General features: G+C 52.4%; 1 protein-coding gene across 5 annotated transcripts in view; it reads left to right on the forward strand.

The window, feature by feature from the left end:
- FCRL3 (Fc receptor like 3) overlaps positions 1 to 21,910 on the forward strand; it is a 24,909-nt gene extending 2,999 nt beyond the window's left edge. The window contains exons 1-15 of one of the 5 annotated variants that reach the window (XM_039867232.1): positions 5,249 to 6,632; positions 8,541 to 8,724; positions 9,473 to 9,493; positions 10,323 to 10,565; positions 11,016 to 11,294; positions 11,501 to 11,782; positions 12,667 to 12,954; positions 13,149 to 13,427; positions 16,807 to 17,085; positions 17,434 to 17,544; positions 18,327 to 18,354; positions 19,151 to 19,269; positions 19,417 to 19,482; positions 20,851 to 20,885; positions 20,977 to 21,910. In XM_039867232.1, the coding sequence (XP_039723166.1) occupies positions 8,694 to 8,724; positions 9,473 to 9,493; positions 10,323 to 10,565; positions 11,016 to 11,294; positions 11,501 to 11,782; positions 12,667 to 12,954; positions 13,149 to 13,427; positions 16,807 to 17,085; positions 17,434 to 17,544; positions 18,327 to 18,354; positions 19,151 to 19,269; positions 19,417 to 19,482; positions 20,851 to 20,885; positions 20,977 to 21,120 (2,205 nt within the window). In that variant the 5' untranslated portion in view covers positions 5,249 to 6,632; positions 8,541 to 8,693 and the 3' untranslated portion in view covers positions 21,121 to 21,910. The other 4 variants (XM_039867234.1, XM_039867233.1, XM_039867231.1 and 1 more) reach the window with 4 other exon arrangements.
- Positions 21,911 to 23,894: the final 1,984 nt, after the last annotated feature.

Consider the following 23,894-nt stretch of genomic DNA (forward strand, 5'->3'; position numbering starts at 1 on the left):
CAGCCGAGGTCTGACAGAGACTTGGCACAGCGGGAAATAAACTTTTGCTGCTTGAAGCCACCGCAAGCCGAGGCTTGCAAAGCAGCGGAACGTGCTCCATCCTGGCTGCTATAAGCTGTCCGTGTTTTCTTTCTCGCCCAGAGAGTTTTCCTAGGAAATTATCTGTTTCACCTAAGGTTCCAAATTTACTTACTTAGAATGAGCGAAGTGGTCTCCTCTGATCTCCCAGCTTCCCCAGTATCTATGGTCATTACTCCACGCTCTCTTTTTTTATGCGTGAAATTAGTATCGGAAACGGTGTGTCCCTTTTTTAAATTAAAAAGTAAAGCTATCAGAACTATTTAATCTACCAATTTTGCCTTCTAATTCTAGAATTCTGCTTTTAACTTTGTGAGTTGCTGCCTCCTGTTCTTGTTAGTCTTATACTTTTGAACAATTCGGATATTTAACGCATTTGCTTTCCTTTCTCTTAGAAATGTGGATATGTATCAGTAGCTTAAAACTTAATTCCCATAAATTTATATTATAGACACATCTAGTTTTTTCCTCGTATTATGAAGTACCAGTTGCACTATAATGGGAGAAGATTACTTACACCATATCCACTTGGTAAAATAGTTTGAAGTTTTCTTTGAGAGCCAACGTATTGTCAATTTTTGTTATTGTTCAAAAGGGCTCAGAGAGTAGGCTGAAGTTCATTTTAAAAAATAAATTATTCGACCCACAGTTTCTACGGTCATACGGACTGATTTCATACTGTTTGAAAATGTGAACTACCACTGAAAAGGCAAAATTAGGTAAGTTCAAAAGCATGAACATACTAACAAAACAATAAGAAATTTCTAGGCAGAGATCCGGGAAAAGTTAGAACGTAAATAGCTTGGGGGCTATTAGTCTGTGGCAGTACGGGGGCAGGGAGGTGACAGAAACATTTCAGGGGGGAGCTGGGCTGGGACTGAAGTAACCTTGTAAGGCCGGCAAGTCCAAGTCTAGTGTTCATCAAATTCTTGGAACTCCATAACCATCCTCCCTGTGGGGTTGGGACCACGGAGAGCTCTGCCGCACGGCTGGTGGCATTGGGAGTGAGCCAGCCTCGCACAGATGGATGTCTGGCTCATAGTCACTCGGGTGGCCTCAGAACCATAGTGTTCGGACTTAGGATTAAGGTGGCCCCATACTGCGAGTGCCTCCAGAGTCTTGATTTTTTCCACACCAAAAAAAAATGGATTTTAGCAAAGTAAATATGCTTGGGAAAAAATTAAATCAGCTTAGGTTTCAAATGATTTCTCTAAGTAAACTGTCAAATGCGACATGCGCACAAAGACACAGAAGAAACAAGACACTGTGAATAACAATCAGAAGAAGTAAGAGACAAATCAAGCCTTCGTGCAGGCTGGTCAGGCCAAAAGGGAGACAAGCACAGATAACAAACATCTGGAATGAAACGCAGGTCACGATTATATATTCCGAAGTTATTAAAAATCAAATAAAAGGATACGTAGCTTGACTCAAAAATGAAAGTTAGATAAAATGGACAAGTTCCTGGAAAAAAGTGACATTTTTTCCCAGGGAGAAAACTAGAAAAATAAACTGAAAAGGACATCAGAAGAAATAGATAGTTTTATAACAATCAAAGAAATTGAACCAGTGATTTAAAACTTTCCATCTACAAAACTCCAGGCCCAGATGGCTTTACTGCTAATTCTGCCAAACGTTTTTAAAGAAACGGTGCTGAACGTGCACGAGCACGTGTAAATACCGGCGAAAGGTAACACACTTCGCAAGTCGGTGCATGAGGCCAGCGTGATTCCCGGCACGCGGTCGCCCTTCGCCGTGAGAACGTGCGCGCGCCGCTGCGATTTTTCAGAACCCTGTCTCACTTCTCTGCCTTGCCAAGAGGAGCCACTTCCTGCAGTCCCCAGAAGTTGTCATGAGGCCACTTCCCCAGGACCAGCCTTGTCCCTGTGACTATCTTCATGGCAGCACTGGCGGGAAGCGGTGCACAATTTTCCCAGAAAACTTAGGAAAAAAAAAAATGTTAATTAACACCAACGTCATTTGGCATTCCAGGTTGGAAGTTTGCTTCGAATCCCATTTTCCATCCCAAATTCAGTCCAATAAGCTGTTCAGAGTTTCTGTGATGACATTAAACAGTAACATAAGACCCTCCAATAGTCAAGTTCTAACATCGAGATGCCACAAATTCTACCATAAACACCCCCCTTTTACTACCCCTGGGAAGAAACTGAAGTCTAAAGATTAAATCTCCTTGTCAGAAAAGTTCCAGACACGTTAGAATCAAAATAAAGCATGAAATCAAATTATTTTTGTGACTTAAAAGCAGATCTAAAGAAATTAAAGGAACCCCTCGCCCCCGACTACTGATCCTGCTCGGTCTCAGCTGACAGGAGGTTTTCGATGTCAGGTGGAGCCGAGAGTTTTGGGGCCGTCGCTGTGTGGACGTCTCAGCAGAGAAGCAGATCACCTCCTTCCGGACTTCGGAGAGCGAGCCCCAGCGTTAACGAGTCCAAAGAGCTAAGGGGACAAAGAACAGCACCCCGGCGCAGGTCCACGCCCCCCGGGCCGTAGAGGCAGCTCGGCCCCGGGGCCAGCGGCCTTTCCTGGGGCCCAAGCTCAGCTCTGCAGAGAGCGTGACCAGGCTCCGGTCACAGCAAACGAAGGGACAGTGGAAAAGACAACCCTTCGTCCAGCTTCAGAAGGGCGCCAGGCAGTGGGCGCCGGGGACCCCGAACTTCCCGACTGAAGCCTGATCGTGGGAACCCTCCCAGCACCGGCCAGTGTCCACGCCGGGTGGTCACTATTTTGGGGGTGAGTGGGAACCCCCTCTTTTTCACCTTTCTTTCTCACTGAATCGACTCAAAACCCCTTTGTTTTCACTTCCCCTCTGAGTGTCGGCTTCCGACATGGTGGCTGGGAACCGAGTGGGGGTGTTTCTTATGTGACAATGTCACATAACAGGAGTGGCGGCCACTTGCTATGAGATGGCATCAGCCTCGGAAGCCGTCCCCCGCATCCCAGCTGGAAAACGCGTCTCAGCAGACCATGGGAATGACACTGACGCCTGTGCCAGGTGGTCGCGTGAGGGCCAGGCCTTTCCATGTGTGGCCCCGGGGACCTGGCCTTCTACTCTGTGGAATTCCATAAGAACGTCAGTCACGCTCCCGCGGGGTACCAATGACACCCACGTGCTAGGAGCAATGACTGTCCGGTCTCGAATCCGACCCAGCAATTCCTTACCTACTTCCCACCCCTGAGCCCAGGGAGCCACGTGGATGTGGGAGGAGCCTGAACACGGAGTGGAATTTTGGGGCGACTGAGAGAAGGAGCCATTCTTGGCTGGACACCAGCCACTCAAAGCTCTGTCCTTACTGGCGTTCTGTAGCGCACGGGACGCTTACAGCCACAGGATGCCATTTCGGTCACGAGCGCCTAAAATACGGATAGAGGATGCCACTAGTAAAGACCATCTGCGTCGGCCGTGACAGCCTAGAAAGGATGCTGAGGCCGCCCCGGGCCTTCGTGGGCGCCCTTGTCGCCCCCGAGGCTCTGTCGCTCAGCAGCCCTGGTGGTCATCCACGTGCCTACTGGCCAGCTAAACCCGCGCCTCATCGGCTCCTGCTGACGAAGGCCTTCGTGGCACCTCGAGGCCCCCACCGAGTTCGTACTTTGTCCTCACTGATACCCACGGGTGCGGTCCTGCCTCTACAGATACAAAGCCTCTACGACCTGATGTCGCCTGTCAAGGTCAATAATCATGCGCCCTCGGGCAGCCAGCCTTCGGCCCCAGCTCAATCTAGTTAGAAACTGAGAGCTAGATCTGAGTCTCTTCAAGCAACAAAATGCCCTGTTCTCCACGGAAGCCAGAGCCCCGGGCCGTGCCCAGCGGAAGCCTGACCGTGGGAACACGTGGCTCCCACACACTTGCTTCTGCGTTCACTTCTGATCTACTGAAGCCAGCGCCCCAGCTGTTCACATCTCTGAGAATTTGCTCTCGAAACGGTCGCCGTCCCCTGCCGTGCCAGGGACAGTCCCTCCCTGCACAGACCTCTGCCAGCAGGTGTGCATCCAAGATGAAAAACGCGGGAGTGAGTTAGCCTTCCTCATGGACTGCGCCCCCAGATTTGCCCATCGGATAAGCCATTTCACTTCTCCTGGCCTGGAGATAAGGAGCAGAGAGAGCCGCTGAGTTAGAGCTTCGAACACATGGGGGAGGAAAGTGTCCCCCACAACATAAGCACTTGTTAATTTATTCATGTAAATTAAAAGTCATTCTTTTCAGTGAGGTTAGCTAGATTTAGCAAATAAAAATACAGGACTTCTAGTTACCTTCGAATTTCAGATAAACAATGACTATTTTTTAGTGTAAGTAGATCCCAAATATTGCGTGGAACATAGTTATAGTAAAAGTTGTTTTTTTTTTAATCTGAAATTCAAATTTAACTGGGAATACTATACTTTATCTGGCACCATTATGCAGGGTGTCACACATCATGCCACACGCTGGGACTATAACGTGAAGAGGACATGGCCCTTGACTTGCAGAGGGGAAGAGAGAAAGTCTAATGTTTCGGGCACCCAGTGGGTCATGGCATTCGAAAGGCCGCTTTGTGAGCATGTTCTTCCAACCACGCTGCCTTAGCAGCGACCTTCACCATCCTCACCCGTGGCCATGAAGTGGCCGTGTGTGTTTGTGTGTGGAGCGAGTCTGGCTTTGACGCACTATATCCTAGAGCTGTCTACATCCAGTTGATGCTCCTTTTGCTAGTAGCCGTGCTAGACACGAAGAAATCAAAAGCGAGCCAGAGTCATCTCCTTCCCTAAAACACTTACGCTACTTGGAATGGGGGTCGCCCTGTGCTGGGATGAACTCTGTGGTGACGGAAACCAAAATGTGATTGAAGCACGTGAGAGGGACCCCGGCCGAGTTTAGAAAATCAGAAAAGAACTCTTAGAGCAAGTGGCACCCACGCTCTACAATTATCAGTTTACAATAACCTCGCTCTACAATTATCAGTTTACAATAACCTCGTACTAAACAAGACATTGAGTAACATTTTAATAGATCATTGGATTGAAATAGAAAGGTAGCATTAATACCTTGTCTCCAGAACAGTCACTTAACCATAAGTGACTAAGGAAAAATCTGAACCACACCTGATTTGTCAGTAAGCGCTTGCCATTACCATCCTGCCCGTTCTTACTCACCAGCCATTCACTCATTCGGCAAGTACTTATGGACAAAGCAGCATGTGACACTATTCTGCGAGGCACTGAGAACGCGGTGGAGTTTTGGGATATCAGCGAGATGATGGAGCAGGAAGTCCTGGACCCTCCTCCTTCCCACAAACACAGCGACTCAGCAAGAACTCACAGAAAAGTTTCTTTTCCCCAGTCATTCGCTTGGAAACTAATAAAAGGCTCCTGCATCCAGTGAAGAAGTGAAACGTGACCCCACAGAAGTGAGAAGGTAGGTCTGGGACACGCGCTCACTGGGACTCTGCCTCTGGCTCAGCGCTGTGAGGTCAGGAGGACGCCCCAGCACCAGCCTCTCCCGGGGAGGGAAGGTGTTCGTCCCGATGGCTGGAGCCCCCGCAGCTCCGGACGGACTCCTGGGGGGCTGGCTTCCGCTCTGCCAGCCTCGGAGCTCTGAGGGACCCAGCGGGGCCCGGCCAGCCGGCAAGTACGGAGAGCTGGCGGGCTGGGCTGAGATGCTACTGACCCTCTCTCCGCTCAGCAAAGAGTGAGAGGCTGGAAAATGTCGGATCTCGGCTCCCCCCAAGAAGAAAGAGAGTTGATCCGTGCATCCAGCACCCCAACTTCTCTGAGGCTGCCCAAAGAACTAGCTGCTGTCTCAACAGCCTTGACGCTCCCATGAGCCTGCACAGTCTGGTCCCCAAAGGAAGACCAGAGATGCCTCTGGGGCTGGTGGACACCACAGCTACTCACCCGGCTCGGCACAGTGAGCGGACAAAAGCCACAGCTACCTATTTCTCCCCGGAGACAGACCTGAAGGAGGACCCCGGAATCTCTGGGCAGGCCGATCGGTGGGGATTTTCTCCTGATGAGGACAGTTCGTGAAGACTCGGAAAGGGCCTGCTTTGTCTAAGGAACAGACACCAACACAGAATGAGAGATAATGAAGAACGAGGCAAAGGTGAGCCAAACAAAAGAACAAGATAAATTTCCAGAAACCGATTCTTATGAAACACAGTCATAGGATTTCCCTAACAGACAACTAAAAGTAAGTCTCACGAAGATGCTCAGCAGGGCCCAGAGAACAGTGAAGCAACGAGATAAGAATTACAACAAAAAGACAGAGACATAAAGAACCAAACAGAAATCCTGGGGCGAAAGGGCACAATAACCGAATGAAAAATTCGTAACGGACTCAGATTAAACAAAGATCAGAGAACCGAAGACAGCTGACGGGAAATAATTCAGTCAGACGAGCAAAAGGCAGGGGAGAAACAGCGGAGGAAGCTTAAGGAATGGAGGGGTCACGACAAAGCAGGTCGCTATACACGCGAGAGCCACAGAACGAGAGAAGCTGAAACCAAAGGACCCTGAGCAGCCACACGAAGCGTATGAAAGTATAAAACTCACTGGCAAAGGTAAATACATAATAAATACATAATTTCGTATTACTGTAATGGCGGTAGGCAAATCACTTTTAATTCTAGTCTAAAAATTAAGATACGAAAGTATTAAAATAACTAATGAAAACTATGATAAAAGATACGCGATATAAATTGTGACAATAATAACATAAAGCGTGTGGGAGGACAGAAATTAAAATGTATGTGATTTTATATGGCTGAATTTAAGTTATCAGCTTAAAATAAATAGCGCCGTAAGGTATTTTATGTAAGACCTAACATGACGACAGCAAGAAACCCCGTGGAAGTTACACGCAAAAGAGAAAAGAATCAAAACCTGTCAGTACAAAATGAACAGAACACCAAGGAAGACAGGAAAAGGCAGACAAGACTATCAGCTGGCAAAATAGCAATAGTAAATCCTCCCCTATTGATACTGACGTTGAATGCAAATGCATCGAACTCTCCAATTAAAAGACGAGGAGCAGTCAAATGAACCGAAAATACAAGACACAGCTATATGCTATTTACAAGAAATTCACTTCAGATCTGAGGACACACAAAGGCCGAAAATGAAGAGAGAGAAAAGATAGAAAAAATGAAGAGAGAAGAGATAGAAAAGATATGCGAATGGCAACGCAGAGAGCGGTGGTGGCTAGACTTAGACCAGATAAAATCGCCTTTAAGTCAGAAACCGTCCTGAGACAAAAAAGAACATGGCCAGCCTCAGACCACAGCAGAGCACCATCCAACCAGCTCCACCAACGACACACCGAGAGGGCGGACTGGGCAGACCGACCGGAACTGCTCCATGACGACCAGTCAGAACCGTATGAATTTGGAAACCTCCCTCGCATGAAATCGGACCACTCGGGAACCTGGGCAGGAACTTTATAAAAGGCGGCCTCCCCTTTCCAGCGGAGGCTGGTTCCCTGGTTTGCAAGCCGTTTCGCCTCTTTGGGAATTTTGGATTACGGGGCGGAAACGGGTTCGGCAAAAGGACAGTTTTTTTTTTTTTTCGATGTGAGTGCCTAGTATCAGTGTGACTGCAGAGGCTCTGGCTTCACAGACTGCTATCTCCAGTGACCACACTTCCAGCCACCGGGTGGAGACCTAGGCCAGCCCACCCTGTCCCTGGTCATGTGTTTTTGAGACCTCAGTTTCCATAACTGACCCTTAGGGCTGCTTGTTTCTCTCTTCCCTTGCTCGAACTTCCTTCTCTTAGGTTTTAAAGTCACAAGTTATAGGTGAGCCCTCCCCCTCGACTGCAGTAAAAGCAGAACCCCAGGCCTGAGACCTTGCTCTGTGGCCCTAGACGTGTCATGTGCTCTCTAGCACCTGTGAATAACAAAACTTTTTTTTTTTTTCAAAGTTTCCTGACAGTAATTGCTGACTGTCCTGCAGTTCTAGTGAGCGCCACAGGGCTGGTCCAGCCACAGTGCCAGCCCTTTATCTCCCAGTTCGCACAGGTCCGGGGAGATTTGGGGGCGGCCCCTTCCGGTAAACTGCAGATTTCTATGCTTTGTCTCTTACGCTGCTTCAGACCACTTTAGTAAAGGCTTTCGTGTCTGCCTTGACACTGCCCTTGTGAGACTCACAGCACGAAACACAGCAGGACACCGCACTCGCCACCTGCGTCTGTGAGGAGCCTCATGCAGAACTAAAGGTCATGTGAATTCAAGGTGATAAAGGGGTTTTCCATTTGAAAAACGCAAGTCGACAGCTGAGCATTTTCAGAGAACCCAGGGACAGCTTTGAAGACACTCGTCCTGAGAGACCCGAGCTGCTGGAAGACGGCCGCCAACACCTGACCGAGCCTGGCGGCCAGCACGAAACACGAATGACATTCGGGAAGTCGTGCTCATATCTTCAGGGCCCGAGGCAAGACATAATTCTCTCACCTCCGCGCTCTGATTCTTACAGGCCTCACCTGAGTCCCCCTGTCCTGCCCTCCTCAGTGGATGGGACAGCAGCCTGCAGAAACCAGGGAAGGGTCTGCTCACCCACCACAGCCGCAGCTGCGACACAGCTCTTGGTGAAACCGGCTTCCCCCGCCCTCCGCCAGGCCAGGTCCCCATGCTCCTGTGGATGCTGCTGCTCACCCTGGGTGAGTAGGTAGCTTAGGCTGGGCCAGGGGCCTCGCTCCTCATGTCAGCCAGGGGCACCGAGGTGCTTCTGTCTCTGCTCCCACTTGGGGCTCAAGGACAGGTGGCAGGAGGTAGGAAGGAGCAGAGCTGGGCTCCCAGAGAAACCGAGAGGCCCGGATGCGGCCCAGGGCGCAAGCCCAGCGTGTCCCCTCGGTGTCCCACGCGGTCCCCTTCCATCTCATAGGAAGCTTGGGTTCCTCTGTCTGCCAAGCCGTGACTCCAAATCCGGGAGATAAATAATTACTTCTAAAACTTAGGCGGGTAAGGGAAGCTCCACCGAGAGACTTAACTCCCTTCCTGAGATTTTAAGTCGATATTTAACCGGAGATGGGGAACGCAGGAGGACTGAGGCCTGGGAAATGAGGGGAGGGTAAGCCACCTGTGCCTGCCCCGCCCTCCGCCCTGCCCGCGCCCGGCTGAGTCCAGACAGAGAAGATGGGGAAGGAAGGGGACCCGAGGGCAGAGGGCGCGGCAGCAGAGGGGCGAGCCGGGCGTCTGGCTACAAGCCGCTACGTGCTCACGAAATAAACTGCAGGCTGTTTCTGGTCATTTGGGGGGTGACGGGTGCTGTAGAACGAGAACAAAGAAATGGGAAGGAAAAACTAAAGATGCGGTTTGGGCTGAGCCGCCAGACGCGTCTCAGAGGCTCGGGCAAGAGGCTTAGGAACGTCGCCCGGCGCTAACCTTCAAACTTCGGCTTCCTCACAGCTCCGGGACGAGGACAGACAGGTCAGTGCCCCTCTGCCCCTCCTGCTCTGTGGGCCCGCACCGCCCCGGCCCGCAGACGAGGGCCGCGGCGGGGCTGGCCCCACCCGTGGTGCTGCTGCTGCTCTGAGGTCACAGCTGGGCTACGGTGGGTGAGCGGGCCCCTGGCATCTGCGCGGCGGAGGGGGGCGCAGGTGCACACGGAGACACCCTCAGACCCGACCTGCCTTCCCCAAGCCCCCGCCCCGTGTCCAAGCCAGTGCCACTCTCCAATGACATAGAGATGCTCCCATTCGCAGAGGAAAATGCCGCAGCCAGGTCTTGACCCAGCTCCTAACGGGGCTCCCGTCGCCGTCGTGTTCGGCGCCCGGTCCCGTCGGGCGGAGGCAGTTCCGTACACAGCTGTTATTTCTGATCCCTTCAGTTTCTTTGTGCGCCTCGATCATTACTGTGTCCGACTTGGGTGGAGAGTACAAAAAGCTGCCTTCCCCACGGACTCTCAAATGAAGCCAGGCATAGAAGGAAAGAAAGGGGGAAAATCTGGTTCATTAAGTAGCAACGAGCAAGTAACAAGTGCTTTTTCAGAGTCCAAAACTGCTCCCGAGGGGCGCGCCTCCGAGCTCAGCTCTGCCCTGTCGGGCGCCGACAATCAGGGGCTCCCCCAGCATATGCCCCACAAGTCACATCTCCTGAGCTTCTCTGAGCCCACAGCGGGGACCCGAGACCTACCACCGTGACACTGCTAGCCCAGTAGGCACTAGCCTGGGAGAACTCCCAGCCATACTGGCCCCTCCCGTTCCCAGCCCGGCTCCCAGTCACTGTCACCGCCTTCGTTATTCTATTTCCTGTTCAGGGGTCCCTCCAAAGGCTTTCCTCCTCCTAAAACCTCCATGGACCACAGCCTTTGAGAACGAGAAAGTGACTATCGTGTGCAACAGTCCCCTCCCTCCAGTCCCAGGGGACGTAACCTGGTATGACGACGAGAGCTTCATGACAAAAGGGTCGAAGGAGATCCGAGTGAAAAAGTCTGGATCTTACAGATGCAGGACCTCGGGGTCCTCCCTCAGCGACCCTGTGCACGTGGAATTCTCATCTGGTAAGAGAAGGAAGGGGGCGTCTCTGGAATGCAGAAAGTCCGCATGGCCTCAGAGAAGCCGTGCCTGGGGACTGGGTTAGCGTGGTGTAGGCACGCATGGGGACGTTCAGGGCTGACCCCAGTGGGGGACAGGAAGCGCAAGACAGCATTGTCCCTCTTCTCTTCCAAGAGAGGTGTCTGTGACCACGAAGTCACCTAGCGAAAATGGACCCGGGTCTAAAGGAAGGTTAAAATCCTCTCTTAAAGTGTACGCGGTTTCTTAAGGACATTTTCTGGGAATTAGTTCACTGTCCCGGGACAAGGGAGACTCGGGGACTGGGACCACGTGGAAATGATGAGGGAGGATGCTCGCAGGTCTGCACGGGACGCGAGCTCTTTCCTGGGGGCAGAAATGAGAGCCTGAGGGAGGAGCGGCAAAGGGAGGCTGACCGTGTCGCTCCCCTCTTGCAGGCCAGCTGATCCTCCGGGCCCCGCACCCCATCTTTGAAGGAGACAATGTAACGCTGAAGTGCCAGGGGAGGAGTAAAAAGGTTACCGAAAAGAAAGTTTTCTACAAAGATGGACAGAAACTCAGACGGGAAGAAGTCAGCGCTTCTGACTCTGACGCCATCACCCTGCAGTCAGTCTCCAGCGACAACGGCCTTTATCACTGTGCCACTCCTTCTCCTTGGTGGGATCTTCTGGGTCCACCAGAATATACTTCAAACCGACTAAGGATCCAGGTCCAAGGTAATGGCTCTGCACCTGTGGGTTGTGGGGCTCGGCAGGGAAATAGTGCATGGGGACCAAGGGGGATGCCGTTTCCATGGAAAGCTTCGGGGAGGGAGGGTGACAATGGGTCTCTTTCCTGATGGCTGGTGCTGAGGACACAGGTGACTCTCTCTGGGAGCTCTGAGCTTCACTGCCCCAGGAATTACGTTTGTTCTCCTCTCTAGAGCTGTTTCCGCTTCCCGTGCTGACGGCCAGCCCGGCCCAGCCCGTCGAGGGGGGCCCAGTGACGCTGACGTGCGAGACCCAGCTCTCTCCACAGAGGCCGGACGTCCGGCTCCGCTTCCGCTTCTTCAGAGAAAAGCAGCCCCTGGGGTCGGGCTGGAGCTGGTCCCCAGAGCTCCGGATCCTCACTGTGTGGAGAGAAGACTCGTCCTACTGGTGCCAGGCAGAGACTGAGACCCACAGCGTCACAAAGAGAAGCCTGAGATCTCGCATACCTGTGCAGAGTGAGTGTCAGTGGGTTCTGGTGCCCGGCAGGGACAGTGACTCATAGGGCCGTGAAGAGAAGCCTGAGATCCCACACGTGTGTGCAGAGTGAGCGTCTGGGGCTTTTCTTCCAGAGTCAAGGCTGGAGATAGAGCAGGACAATGACATCTCCTGTCCTGGGATAGCGAACATAACAGAGGCACGTCCAGCCATCCTAGTGTCCTCTCTCCAGGGGCGACATTGGCCCTAATTCCTCAGAACATTCTCTTCTGTCTGCCTGTAATGTTAGTGATTGATCGGGTGCTGAGGGTCCAGCCCTGTGGGGCTACAGAGGCACAAAGGACCTGTCCTCTCAGGAGTCAACAGGTAACTAGAAGCACAAATGGTTCCCGTGGTCTTCAGAGGTCTCTGTGAAGCTTCCATGGGTCAACCTAAACTTACTGAAGAACTTCAGAGAAGAGGAATGTTGTCAGGAGCTGTAGGAGAGGAGAACGTGGGAAGAGAGAGGTGACATGGACAAGAGCCTGAAGGAGAGGGGAGGGGTCTGAACTCTGAGCAAAGTCGCTTCAGGACCAAAGTAACGTATGCAGTGTTCTCTCCTACTTTGGGGTCCATGGGTGCATCAGGTGTCTCAGAGAGAAAAGTCCGTGTGACCGTGTCACCATCAGGTTTAAGATGAAGGGCCGGGGGCCCACGTTCCCCAGGACGGGAATGCGGGCAGAGAGCTGGGGAGGGGGTGTCGCTCACTTGACAATAAAACACAGGTCGCTGTGTGCGGCTTACTTGAGGCCCTGGCCTGCCGTGCCCACTGCTGTTGGCTTATTAGTGGCGGCACCAGGCTGCTCCTTGACCCTGAAGTCCCCGGGGGGTTGGGACCCTCACGTGTCCTCATACGTCCTCCCAGGAGTCCCGGTGTCCGATGTGAACCTAGAGATCCAGCCTCCCAAAGGACAGGCGGCTGAAGGAGCAAGTCTGGTCCTCGTGTGCTCAGTTGGCAAGGGAACGGGGACGGTCACGTTCTCCTGGCACAGAGAGGGCGAAGAGAGGAGCCTGGAAAGTAGGAGGGTGCGCTCCCAGTCGGCGGAGACGCGGGTGGCCGCCGAGAGGGGACACGAGGCGGGGACGTACTACTGCGCGGCCGACAACGGTTACGGCTCCCGCCTCAGCCAGCGGGTCGTGGTCACCGTGCGAGGTGAGTCGGCCCCTGTCCCGCGGCCACCGTGACAGGCGGGTCCGCCCCTTCCCCGCGGCCAGTCACGTGGTCCGCTTCCCGCCAGGCTCTCGTGAAGGAGACGCAGGCCGAGGGGGCGGGGCGTCCACTTCCGCTTCCGGCCACGGGCAGCGCGCGCGCGCCGGCGCCCCCCTGACTTCCGGTCCCTCCCGCAGTCCCCGCGGCGCGCCCGGTCCTCGCCGTCGGGGCGCCCGGGGCCCGCGCCGTGCCGGGGGACGTGCTGCAGCTCCGCTGCGAGGCGCCGAGAGGCTCGCCGCCCATCCTGTACCGGTTTTACCGCGGGGACGTCGCCCTGGGGAGCAGCCCGGCCCCCTCTGGAGGAGGCGCGTCCCTCAACCTCTCTGTGACTGAAGAACATTCTGGAAACTACTCCTGCGAGGCCGACAATGGCCTGGGGGCCCAGCGCAGCGAGGCGGTGACACTCAGCGTCACAGGTGAGCCGCAGGCGTCGCAGCCCTGCAGCCGGGCGGACCCGCCGGCCTCACCTGACGGGCCGGGGCTCTTCCCGCCCACCCGACCTGCAGCCACCGGTTTCCAGTCACCCGTTTCCAACAACGCGCCCTGATTATGCCGAGACTCGTGTAGAACGCGCTTCGTGTTGCGGCTTCGCTGACGTGGCTAGTTCTGGCGGCGCGAGCGGGCGGCGTGGGCGGGGCGCTCCGCGGACGCTGACGGGGACAGGCCGCCGAGCGCGTTCCGTGCGCGCCAGGTTTGGGACTAAGCGCCGCGTCGGGTGTCACATCCGGACATTTCCGGTAATAAGACCCCATAAAAAGTAAATATACTTACGCACCCACTTTTTTAAAATACCATCTGCTTAGCAGGGTTCGTTTACGAAGCATTAATAATGTGCGTGCTGTTAAAGGGTCTTTTTTTTTAGTGTCTGACTAAATATTATACTATTGATAGTCAGGGATTAATAAAAAATCATCGCAAATGAAATAGCGGGCTCGCTTCGTAGATAAACGCATGAGCTATGTTTATATTTATCTCTCCCTTTTAGAACTCCGCTGCAAAATAGTTGGAAAAGAAAAACAAACGTTATGTGGTACGGAGATCTGGTGGTCATTCCCCAATATCATTATAAAGCATTTTAGGGGTTGCATTGTTTAAATTAAAATCTGTAAAAATACTCAAGTAACCTACTGAAAGGGTAGTATGCCCCCTCATGCTGAAAGTGAGCAAACGACTGGAAGGCCCTCTGTCCATTCCTCGGTGCCATGGTGACCCTCAGCCTTCACAGGAGTCCTGTGACTGGGGGCGGAGAGAGAACACCAGTATGTTAGTACAGCTGAGTTTCTTTCTTACCGTCAAGCTACAAACTAAATGCTCTGAAACAGGTCCATATTTTCTTCTCGCATCACGATAGGTTGTCTTGCACTCCGCCTTGGAGACGTAGGACGTTGACGATAGCCGCGCTTTCAGCCCCACAATGCTCTGACTTTATGGGAATGAGCGTATGAAATCAGAGGTTTGATGAACTCTAGGGGGAGAAATGCAGTGTAAGGAGCAGAGACTCACTCTGCAGACAAGCCCAGAGAAATAGCAGGCGGGAGGGCTCTGGGGACGTGCGGACTAGGAAGCACCAGGAACCTGTCTTCCCACCTAGACAATAGCTGCACTGGCAGAATCTGTCTGATGTGATGATTTTGTGACTATGGAATCTGCTGAAGGCCTGTGACTTCCAAGGGAATGGCTTAGGCAGTAAATTACAGTTAATTTCAGCTCTTAACCCAGTAGCAGCTACCACATTCTCACCCTTTTGATGGTCATGTCACACGATTACGTCTTTATAGATGTGTGCCCAAAAATACAAACTCATAATTCTTTTAAATGCATCAGTAGTCTCCAGATGCACAAATGACCAATAAGCACATGAAAAGATGCCCAAAGTCACTGATTATTAAGGAAATGCAAGTCAAAACTACGACGTGATGGAATACCACCCGACACCCATTAAGATGGCTACTATGAAAAAAATAACAGAAAATAACAAGTGTTGGCAAGGATGTGGAGAAATGGGAACCCTTGTGTAGTTGAGAATGTAAAATGGTGCAGCCACTGTGGAGAACAGTATGGAAGTTCCTCAAAAAATTAAAAGTAGAACTACCATATGATCCAGAAATTGCACTTTTGAATATATACCCCTTAAAAGTGAAAGCAGATTCTCAAAGAGATGTTTATATATATACCCACGTAGATAACAGCACTATTCATCATAGTTAACACGTGGAAGCAACCCAGGTTTCCATCAGCAGATAAATAGTTAAGCGAAATGTGGTTACGTATACATTTAATTATATATACATAGAATAGTATTGAGATTTAGGAAATTTTGATATACGTTAGGACATGGATGAACCTTGAGGACATTATGCTAAGTGAAATAAGCCAATCAGGAAAAGACAAATACTGTATAATTCCACTTATGTAAGATATTTATAATAGGCAAAACCATAGAGGCATGAAGTAGAATGGCAGTTGCAGCGGGCTGGGGAGATGGGAACGGGGACTTGTTCGATGGGTGTACAGTTTCATTTTACAAGGCGAAAAGTTATGGAGAGACAGATGGTGGCGATGGTCGTACAGCATTATGAATGTATTTAATACTACTGAACTGTATGCTTAAAAGTGGTTATGGCAGTAAATTTTAGCTTATGTGTATTTTACTGCAATAAAAATAATTGGAAAAAATAGGAGGACATGATGTGGGTAAAAAGGCACACAGAGATACACAAAGTTCACGTGAAGACGGAGCCCCGAGACCCTTAGTGTTCAGCCCAGGTTACCCTCTATTGCAAAGGATGAACAGACGAGCCAGACTAGAGTCATCTGTTTAGGTTTTACAGGAACCCTGCACTTCCAAAAGCAGACCCTGGCATTTCCACTCTGATGAGGCAGCTGGTGGCATCTGTCTTGCAGCTAGCAGAAGGCGCACTTTCAAAGTGGGTCATTCCCATGCAGCAAGTGGTCACCACGATCCCTCTCTTTTAGCAAATCCCAGGTGCGAAGCAGAGCTTAAGGTCCTTACCAGCCTTCTCCTGCCAGGGGCGCTCACAGCTTACACCTAAAGCCTGCACGCAGGTCGGTCATCCGATTTCCCTCAACCCAGCAGACCCAGCAGTCTTACAGTTCACATTCCACATGAAGTAAATATTTATTAATCATTCCATGTATTAATAAACTATAATGATCTGTGCCTCCTGGCTGTCCTCTTTCCATAACTACCGATTAAAATGGGAATCGTCATTGCTATTACTGTATCTAGACGTTTTTGTACAAATCTGGATCAGTTCAGTCATCCATTCATTATGAGACTCACGTTCTATTGGGGGACTCAGATATACAATGATAGAGATAGCTAAGTCGATAGATAAATTATTGCTAAGTGCTATGTAGAAAAATAAAGCAGGGTGACTGGGTAGAGAGAAACACCCTACCCTAGGGAGGTGCAGAAGTAGAGGTTTAAAGCTAAGACTCAGCGATACTAAGAAGCAAAACTCGCTTTTTTCGTTTCTATCAATAGTCATAGCTAGCATTTAGCAAGCACTTTACACACGATTTGTATTACAACAGCTTGAGATACAATTATTAGCTCCATTTTACAGAGCAATAAACTGAGACTCAGATTAAAAATGTTTAAATATCAAGATCATATTGCTAATAAAGGACAGAGACAGGATTTAAACTCAGATTTTCATGAATCCAGGTCCATGTTCCTGCCACGGAAACCGTGCTGCGTATTTCCTTTATTATGTTCTCTTGTGCACCTACTGAGTTAATACTGTCGGTGAACTCTGTTTTCTCCCTCAGTTCCCGTGTCACGCCCCGTCCTCACCCTTGCGGCTCCTGGGACCCGCGCCATGGTAGGGGACGTGGTAGAGCTCCACTGTGAGGCCCAGAGAGGCTCACCCCCAATCTTGTATCGGTTTTACCATGAGGACATTGCCTTGGGGAGCAGCGTAGCCCTCTCTGGAGGAGGTGCGTCCTTCAACCTCTCTCTGACCAAAGAATATTCTGGAAACTACTTCTGCGAGGCCGACAATGGCCCAGGGGCCCAGCACAGCGAGGCAGTGACATTCAACTTCACAGGTGGGTTGGTGGTATCTGGGCTGTAGGTTACAGTCACAGTCAATAAAATATTTCTCCAAAAGACCGTACAAAGTCTACCGTTGTCAACGCCTTTCTGAACACGCATACCGAGGCCTGGGGTTCTGGAGATTGGGGCCGGTTTCGTGGGGGCAAGAGAAGGGCATAAACTTCGGTCCTAGAGGCAGCCATCGTCCTCATGGGCACTTACGTTGAAGATGACACATCGTTCTGGGAGGAATTGAAGTGGAGCAATCAGAACCCGGCAGAAGGCTGCCCTGCCGGGTCTGGCTGCGTTGTGTCTACGTGGTGGTATGCCGTGGGAACTCAAGTCTGGGTCTCTCTACGTAGGGTCTTCCAGGAACAGAATAATCCTTGTCACCGTGGGAGTTGCCGGGGGACTACTCAGCGTCGTCAGCCTCGCGGCTCTGGTGCGTTGCATTGGAACCCAGAGGAAATCAGGTGAGAGTCTGTGTCCACCCTTTGAGGTTGTGACTTTTGCCATCACTATGTTAATTTGGACTGTGTGGTGCACCTTAGAAAGATGATCATGGCATCTGTGAGGAGAAAGGTTTACTCCTTCTTTTCCAACGTGGATTCCGTGTGTTTGGCTTGTTCGTTTAGCCTTGCAGCCCTGGCGGAACCATCTGTGCACTGCAGAATAGAGTGCTGATAGCAGACATCTTGTCTTGTCCCTGATCTCACTGGAAAGTCTGGTCTCTCGCCCTCAAGGACAATAATGTTGGCTGAGGAAGTCCCTACTGTTTGTAATTTGCTGAGAGTTTTTAGAGGGAAAATGTTTATCAAATGCTGCTTCCCCTAGACCTGGGGGACAGGTGCATGAGAAGGGAAGAAGGGTGCTGAGGAGACAGCGTGTGCCTTGGGCGGTCGCAGTGGATCACAAGGACCATGGGTAAAGAGAGGTCAGGCTTCGTCACAGTGGCCCCGCAGAGCCTCACTTCGGCGAGAGCACAATATCAGCTCCCTCTGAGGCCTCGGTCACCGCTCCTTGCAGCACCGTCGCTGGCCAGATAACTGCTCAGAGAAAGTGTGACTCTGCGCAAATGTCTCTCAAGACCCCACCTGTCTTACCTAGGACGTGATGCGGGGTAGAGCTGGACGGTCTCTGAGACTTTCCATAGCTGCGATCTAGGCCAACTCTGACCTCTGGGCACGGTGTCCTCACGGAGCACGGGACACCCGCACACGCACTTACCTTCTCTGTCTCTCGGCTTGTTTTCCAGAAGGACTTCCTGCCGCCGGGACACCCAGGTGAGGTCCCTGCATCCTGTGCAGAGGTATTTTCATGCTTTGTTTATATCCGCAGGGTAAAAACACGGAATTATGTGTGTTAAGCAAATTGGAACATTTTCAAATTCTTATGAAATCCAAAACTGACTAAGGCCACTTTCGATCATATTTGTACCTCTTTATGCACAGAATCCATGTTCTTTGCTACCCGTGTCACTTCCTACTCCCTTTGGCTGCTCCCGTAGAGTCTTAGTGAAACCGTGTCCCAGGCTGCAGTTTATCCATTCCCTCGGCCGCTCGTTCCTTCCCTCACGCACCCGACCGGGAACGGGCCATCGAATGCCAGCGATGTTCAGGCCACAGTATAAACTGCAGAAGGAAACGAAGTTAAAAACCTGAAGAGCCTTGATGGCCTCTTCCGGGAAATGTGGATTCTTGTCAAACGAGGTGGAAAACCGAAAGAGACCATTTGAAAAAGACGAAGGGCGACTTCCGTGGGAAGGTCTTCGTGGAACAACGTTTCGGCACTCAAGTTTTTGAAAATAGTGGAAGATGAGGCAAATACGAGACCTTCCTCTGCCAAAAGGAGGCTGAAACTGCAGCCTCCCCCTCCCGCCCCCCCGCCCCCGCGGGCCCTGCCTCGCCCCTCCCTGTAGTGCCACCTGGTGACCTTTGTCAGAAGAGCCGATGGGCTCAGAGTGAGCAGCCACGATCTTTTACCTGAGCCACGCGGGCTCTTCCTGGATGCTGATTTTCCTGAGAATCTGTATAATCCACACACAGTGCTCTCACCCGTCGCTCTCTCCGTCTGTCACAGTTACAGTCCCAGTGAGTGTCACGAGCTTTCCTTGACCAGGCCCTCAAGCCCAGGTGCGCAAGAGCTCACCCGCCACGAGCCAGCAGCGGGAGCGGAGCTGCAGCCGGTGTACAGCAACGGTGAGGACCCGTGGGCGCAGGGGGCCCAGGGTGGCGGGAGGCCGAGCAGCAGCGCAGGGCCCCGTCGCGCTCAGTCGAAACCTGAAGCCGTGGCTGTGAACTGGGCGGGCTCTCGGCTGCAGCCCGCACTGACTGCTTCTCCTGCAGTGGGTCCTGGGGACGGCTGCCTCTATTCCCAGATCTGGAGCACCCCGCACACGAGACAGAATTCAGGTGAGACGCCTTCCAGGTATGCGGCGACGAGGTGGCTGTGGTATCGGGTCTAGGGTCAGAGTCATCTCAAATGTGAGACCAGCGCAGGAGAAATCGCCTGCTCTCATGCCGTCTCTCGTATGGTCACGCTTCCCCGCCCACCCGTCTGTGCCGCCAATGTCACCGCGGACTCTTTGAGGACAGACGCTAAAACTTTTCACTAACACTTAATATAATCTTTGGAAAACTAGGCCCGCTCGAATATTTTCTGAGTGAATGAATGAATGAGCGTAATCGCTAAGGGGAGCCTCGTGATCCGACGTGAAAACGGTTGTGATCCCCTCACCCGGGCTGTTCGTCCTCTTACTCTCCCCCAGCGTCCCAGCAGTCTGTCCCAGCGCGGTCCCCCTGCCCTGGGCACTTGACTGTGTCATTGCCCAGATCAACCGCCCTCAGTGACATCCCGTCCCAAAGCACGACCCTGGCTGCCCTCTGCGCTGTGGCCCGCGATGGGGTCCTCCAGGCGCCACCTCACGCCTTCTCTCCAGCTGACTGAGCGCCCCACGTGCCCCCCGTCCTGCTGGGCCGTGTCCTGCTTCGGTGCTCGTGTGTCCTGAGATAGCCTGACTAGCTCACCTGGTGACCCCGGCTCACATTTAGAAACACAGTTCACACGCCACCACGACACTTGCGTGGACTCCCAGCAGCCCTCGCTGTGCCCTAACCTGGGGGGACTGGCAGCCGTCGTGGCCACTGCTTAGTCGGCTTGAGTTTCTGTCTCGACGCCCGCAATACTCGTGTTCGTCTCCAGGCCAGTTTCCCCCCTGAAACACTCCAGGCTTCTTCGTCACTGGGCTTCGTCCCCTTAGAGCTTGTCAAAGCTTAATGGAACATCACTGTTCCAGGAGTGCTTATTGGCTGGAAAACTAAAAAAGATTCAAAGACCCTTTGGAAGGAGAGAAGAAGCACGCACACTGATTTTTTTTTCCTGTTCTACTGCAAACCTTTGGCTTTCTGGCAGCTTGCTGTGTGGCCGCAGAATGCAGCTCCCTCCCCAGCTGCCTCCAGTCCCCCATACTAAGCGAAGCGAACCGCATCTGCCGCCTTCTCCCAAATGACCGAGACAGTCAGAGTCCCTGGGAGGAGTGGAGGAGCATGCGGGACATTTCTGCTGGGGTTGTGACAGGCAGGAAAGACGAAGTCACCGAGTGAGCCGTTCTTGGCACTCGGCGGGCAGGACGAGGGCTGTTCGTGTGTGTGCCGGCGGGGCACTCGGCGGCGCTCGGAGGGAATCGGCAGAGGGAACCCGGGCCGGGAATGCATGCAGTGCAGTGGGTCGTCAGTGAGACCGTGTCACCCACGACTTAATACTTCTCTTCTCCTATCCAGAAGCGGATTCACCCAGGATGCACCGGGAGGGCAAGGTACGTCATGGGTCCTGGCTGTCTCCCCCTCCAACGCCCGCACCCGTTCCCACCTACACTTGGGTGCTCACTGGTCGTGTTTTCCCACCAGGAACCCATTGTCATCTACTCAGAGTTGAAGAAGAGACATCCAGATGACTCTGCAGGACAGGCCAGCAGTAGAGGTAGCATCCACGGAGATGACATGCAAAGCTATGAGAATGTCCCATGCACATCCTCAGCCTGGGGACGCTAGCCCCAGATCCAGAGGGGCCCACAGAGACCCTGGGAAGCACTGTCCCTGTCCCTGGTGAGCACCTACCCTCTTGCCTCCAGTGAGCCCACATGAGACATCTGCGCCTCAGTCTGCGTGATCCAGGGGCAGAGTGGCCATGTCTGAGTGAGCGCAGTGTCCTTTTCACAGTAGAGACATGTGTGAAGGCCGAGTGGGTGACCCTCAGCTCTGGGGTCTGTGGACTAGGGGACGGAGAAGCGGCCTGGCCGGGACACGGGCGTGGCCGTGACCACTGGATCTCAGTGCGACCAAAAGCGTTTGATGTGCTCTCTGCATAAACTGTCCACTTCAAACGTTTTGTTTCCTCTTTCCGTGGTTGGTAGTGGCATCACCGATGTTCCGGTGTGTATGCCGTGTTCCAGCCACCAAACTGGAAGTGACCAAAAGAATTTGTGCTGTCTACACTGTTTCTTCGTGAGATCTATACTGGTACTGAGAATTCTTTAAAACAGGCCGGTCTCAATGAGAGAGGGCTTCCAAGTTGTCCGGTTAGATCCGCTGTGGGAAGAACGGTGCTCCCACAGCACCCCGACGCCCAAGCCCCAACCCCACACGTGGCCTGGGCGGTGGCCTTCGGGGCTGACGAACAGGAGGCGGGCCACCAGTGGACTGGTGTCCTTGCACGAAGAAGAAGAGACACCAGAGACGTCTCTGTCTCCCCTCGTGCACACAGAGGGAGGCCACGTGGGGGACAGCAAGAGGGCAGCCGTGACTCCCATTAAATAACAGACCCTTCGTAGCTGTGAAAATACCTCAGTCATGACGGTGCCACGCGAATGTCAAATGTGCTTTTCACCTGAGAGTCAGAAACTTAGACCACAGAAAGTATAACAGCAAAATATGGTCTGGTTTGAGGTTTTTAATCTTAGGTTAATGACTTGAACGAGCAGCCAGTTTGCTGAGGGTAAATGATTTTGTTCGTTACGGAGGAAGGGCTCGCGGCCTCGTTGCCATGGCAGCTGGGGCAAAATGCGCCCCAGAGCGGAGGCCAGGCCTTTGGGGGAGCAGGAAGCCACTAGACTTTGCTCCGAACGCCTCCCCACTCAAGGCTCCAGGAAGAACAGGGCCACCTGTGGGGAGGGGGGAACGCGTCGCTAGGTGCCAGCTGTGGAAGCCATCTGAAAGGGCAGTGACGAAAGGCAGATGTGTCCTTATTCACTTGAGACAATCGATGGAGGCGGCATCCCATGGGCACGGGTCCTTCTGTGGAGCGCCTGTCAGCAGTGCCAGCGGCAGGGGCCGGCGGGGGACAGGGCTGCCAGAGGGAATCTGAGGGACACAGCAGAGTTCACGGTGTGGGGGACGTGCCCCCCGGAACGCCTTCTCCGGGTCAAACCCAGGGCTGCACCAGCGGTGCCCATCGCCGGGGGAGTGTGCGGCGCTGCGTCTGGGAGAAGCGGAGGGACTTCCCTGCGCCCAGGAAGGCGACGTTCGAGGCGTCAGCATTTGAGACATTGCTATGAACTTTGTAATTTTCGTGATACTTATTTAACAAATTTATCGAAGGGTAGTTTACACACAGCAAAGTGCACATATTCAAAATGTGCTGTTCGATGCATTTCGACTGACACATACGCCACGAAAGCACGATCAAGACCCGCGGCAGGTGGCCCCCAACGCGTCCTCAGCCCCGCGCGACGCCTCTTTCCCTCCGTCTCCACCGCAGACGACCACGGTGGCTGCCGGTGCGGGCCAGACGGCGCTTCCTAAACTTCCCCAGAAGTCGGGCCCTGCGCTCGAGGCCTTGGCTGCCTTCGCGAGCGGAAAGAGCGTTTGCACGTCCAGTGTGCCCAGAGCACGGCTTCTGGCACGTCTCTACCCCGTTCACCCGTTCGCAGACGCTGCGGTTGTTGTGTTTGTCACTATGAGAAAGACACCTGCCGTGAAAATCCGTGTACGAGTCCGTGTGCGGACGAACAGTGCCCTCGCCTTGCGAGCACCTTGGAACACAGATGCCGGGTCTCGTGGCAGATTTGTTTCCCACTGCAAGAGGCAGCGACACCCCTCCCCCAAAAGGCGGTCGCCCCCCATCCTTGCCAGCCCGCAGCCCCTTCCAGCCCCCACTGCAGTCATCCTAAGCAGCCTGTGCCGTGGGCTGTCCGGTCGGCGTGGCTTTGACTTTCCCGGTGACGACGCAGATTCTCCTCTCCTGTCCTTGCTGGCTCTCTGGGGACCTGTAACGTGTCTTCACACTTTACACCTTCTCTTTTCTAGGTGGTTTGTCCCCTTATTGTTGAGTTGCATCAGTTGTGTGTGTTCTGGTCTGATTTATGTGTTGTACATAGTTTCTCCATGTTCACATCTTACTCTTTGTTTTCTTAATCATGTCTTTAAAGAACAAAAGTCTTTAGTTTTGATAAAGTCCAAATTATCAACTTCTTCGTGTTATGGATATGCTTCGTATTTCCTGTATGAGAAAGTATACCCTAAGGTCCCTTTTATCCCTAGAATTTTTATAGTTTTCACTTTTGCATTTAGGTGTAAACCATTTAAAGTAATTTCGGGGGTGAATAGTGTGAAGAAAAATGTTCATTTTTTTCTTGTAAATACCCAGTTCTAGCGCTATTTGCTGAATAAAGTTTTTTTTGCTGCTTTAATTTGAGTTGTTTTTCTTATTATTGAGTTTTTCTTATTATGGAGTTCTTTATATACTTAGGATATATATATCCCTTTGTCAGACATATGCTTAGCAAAAGTTTCCTCCCGCTTTGTGAGTTGCCTTTGCATTTTATTAA

Source organism: Pteropus medius, unplaced genomic scaffold (genome assembly GCF_902729225.1).
Source record: "Pteropus medius unplaced genomic scaffold, Ma_sr-lr_union100, whole genome shotgun sequence".
Classification (NCBI taxonomy): domain Eukaryota; kingdom Metazoa; phylum Chordata; class Mammalia; order Chiroptera; family Pteropodidae; genus Pteropus; species Pteropus medius.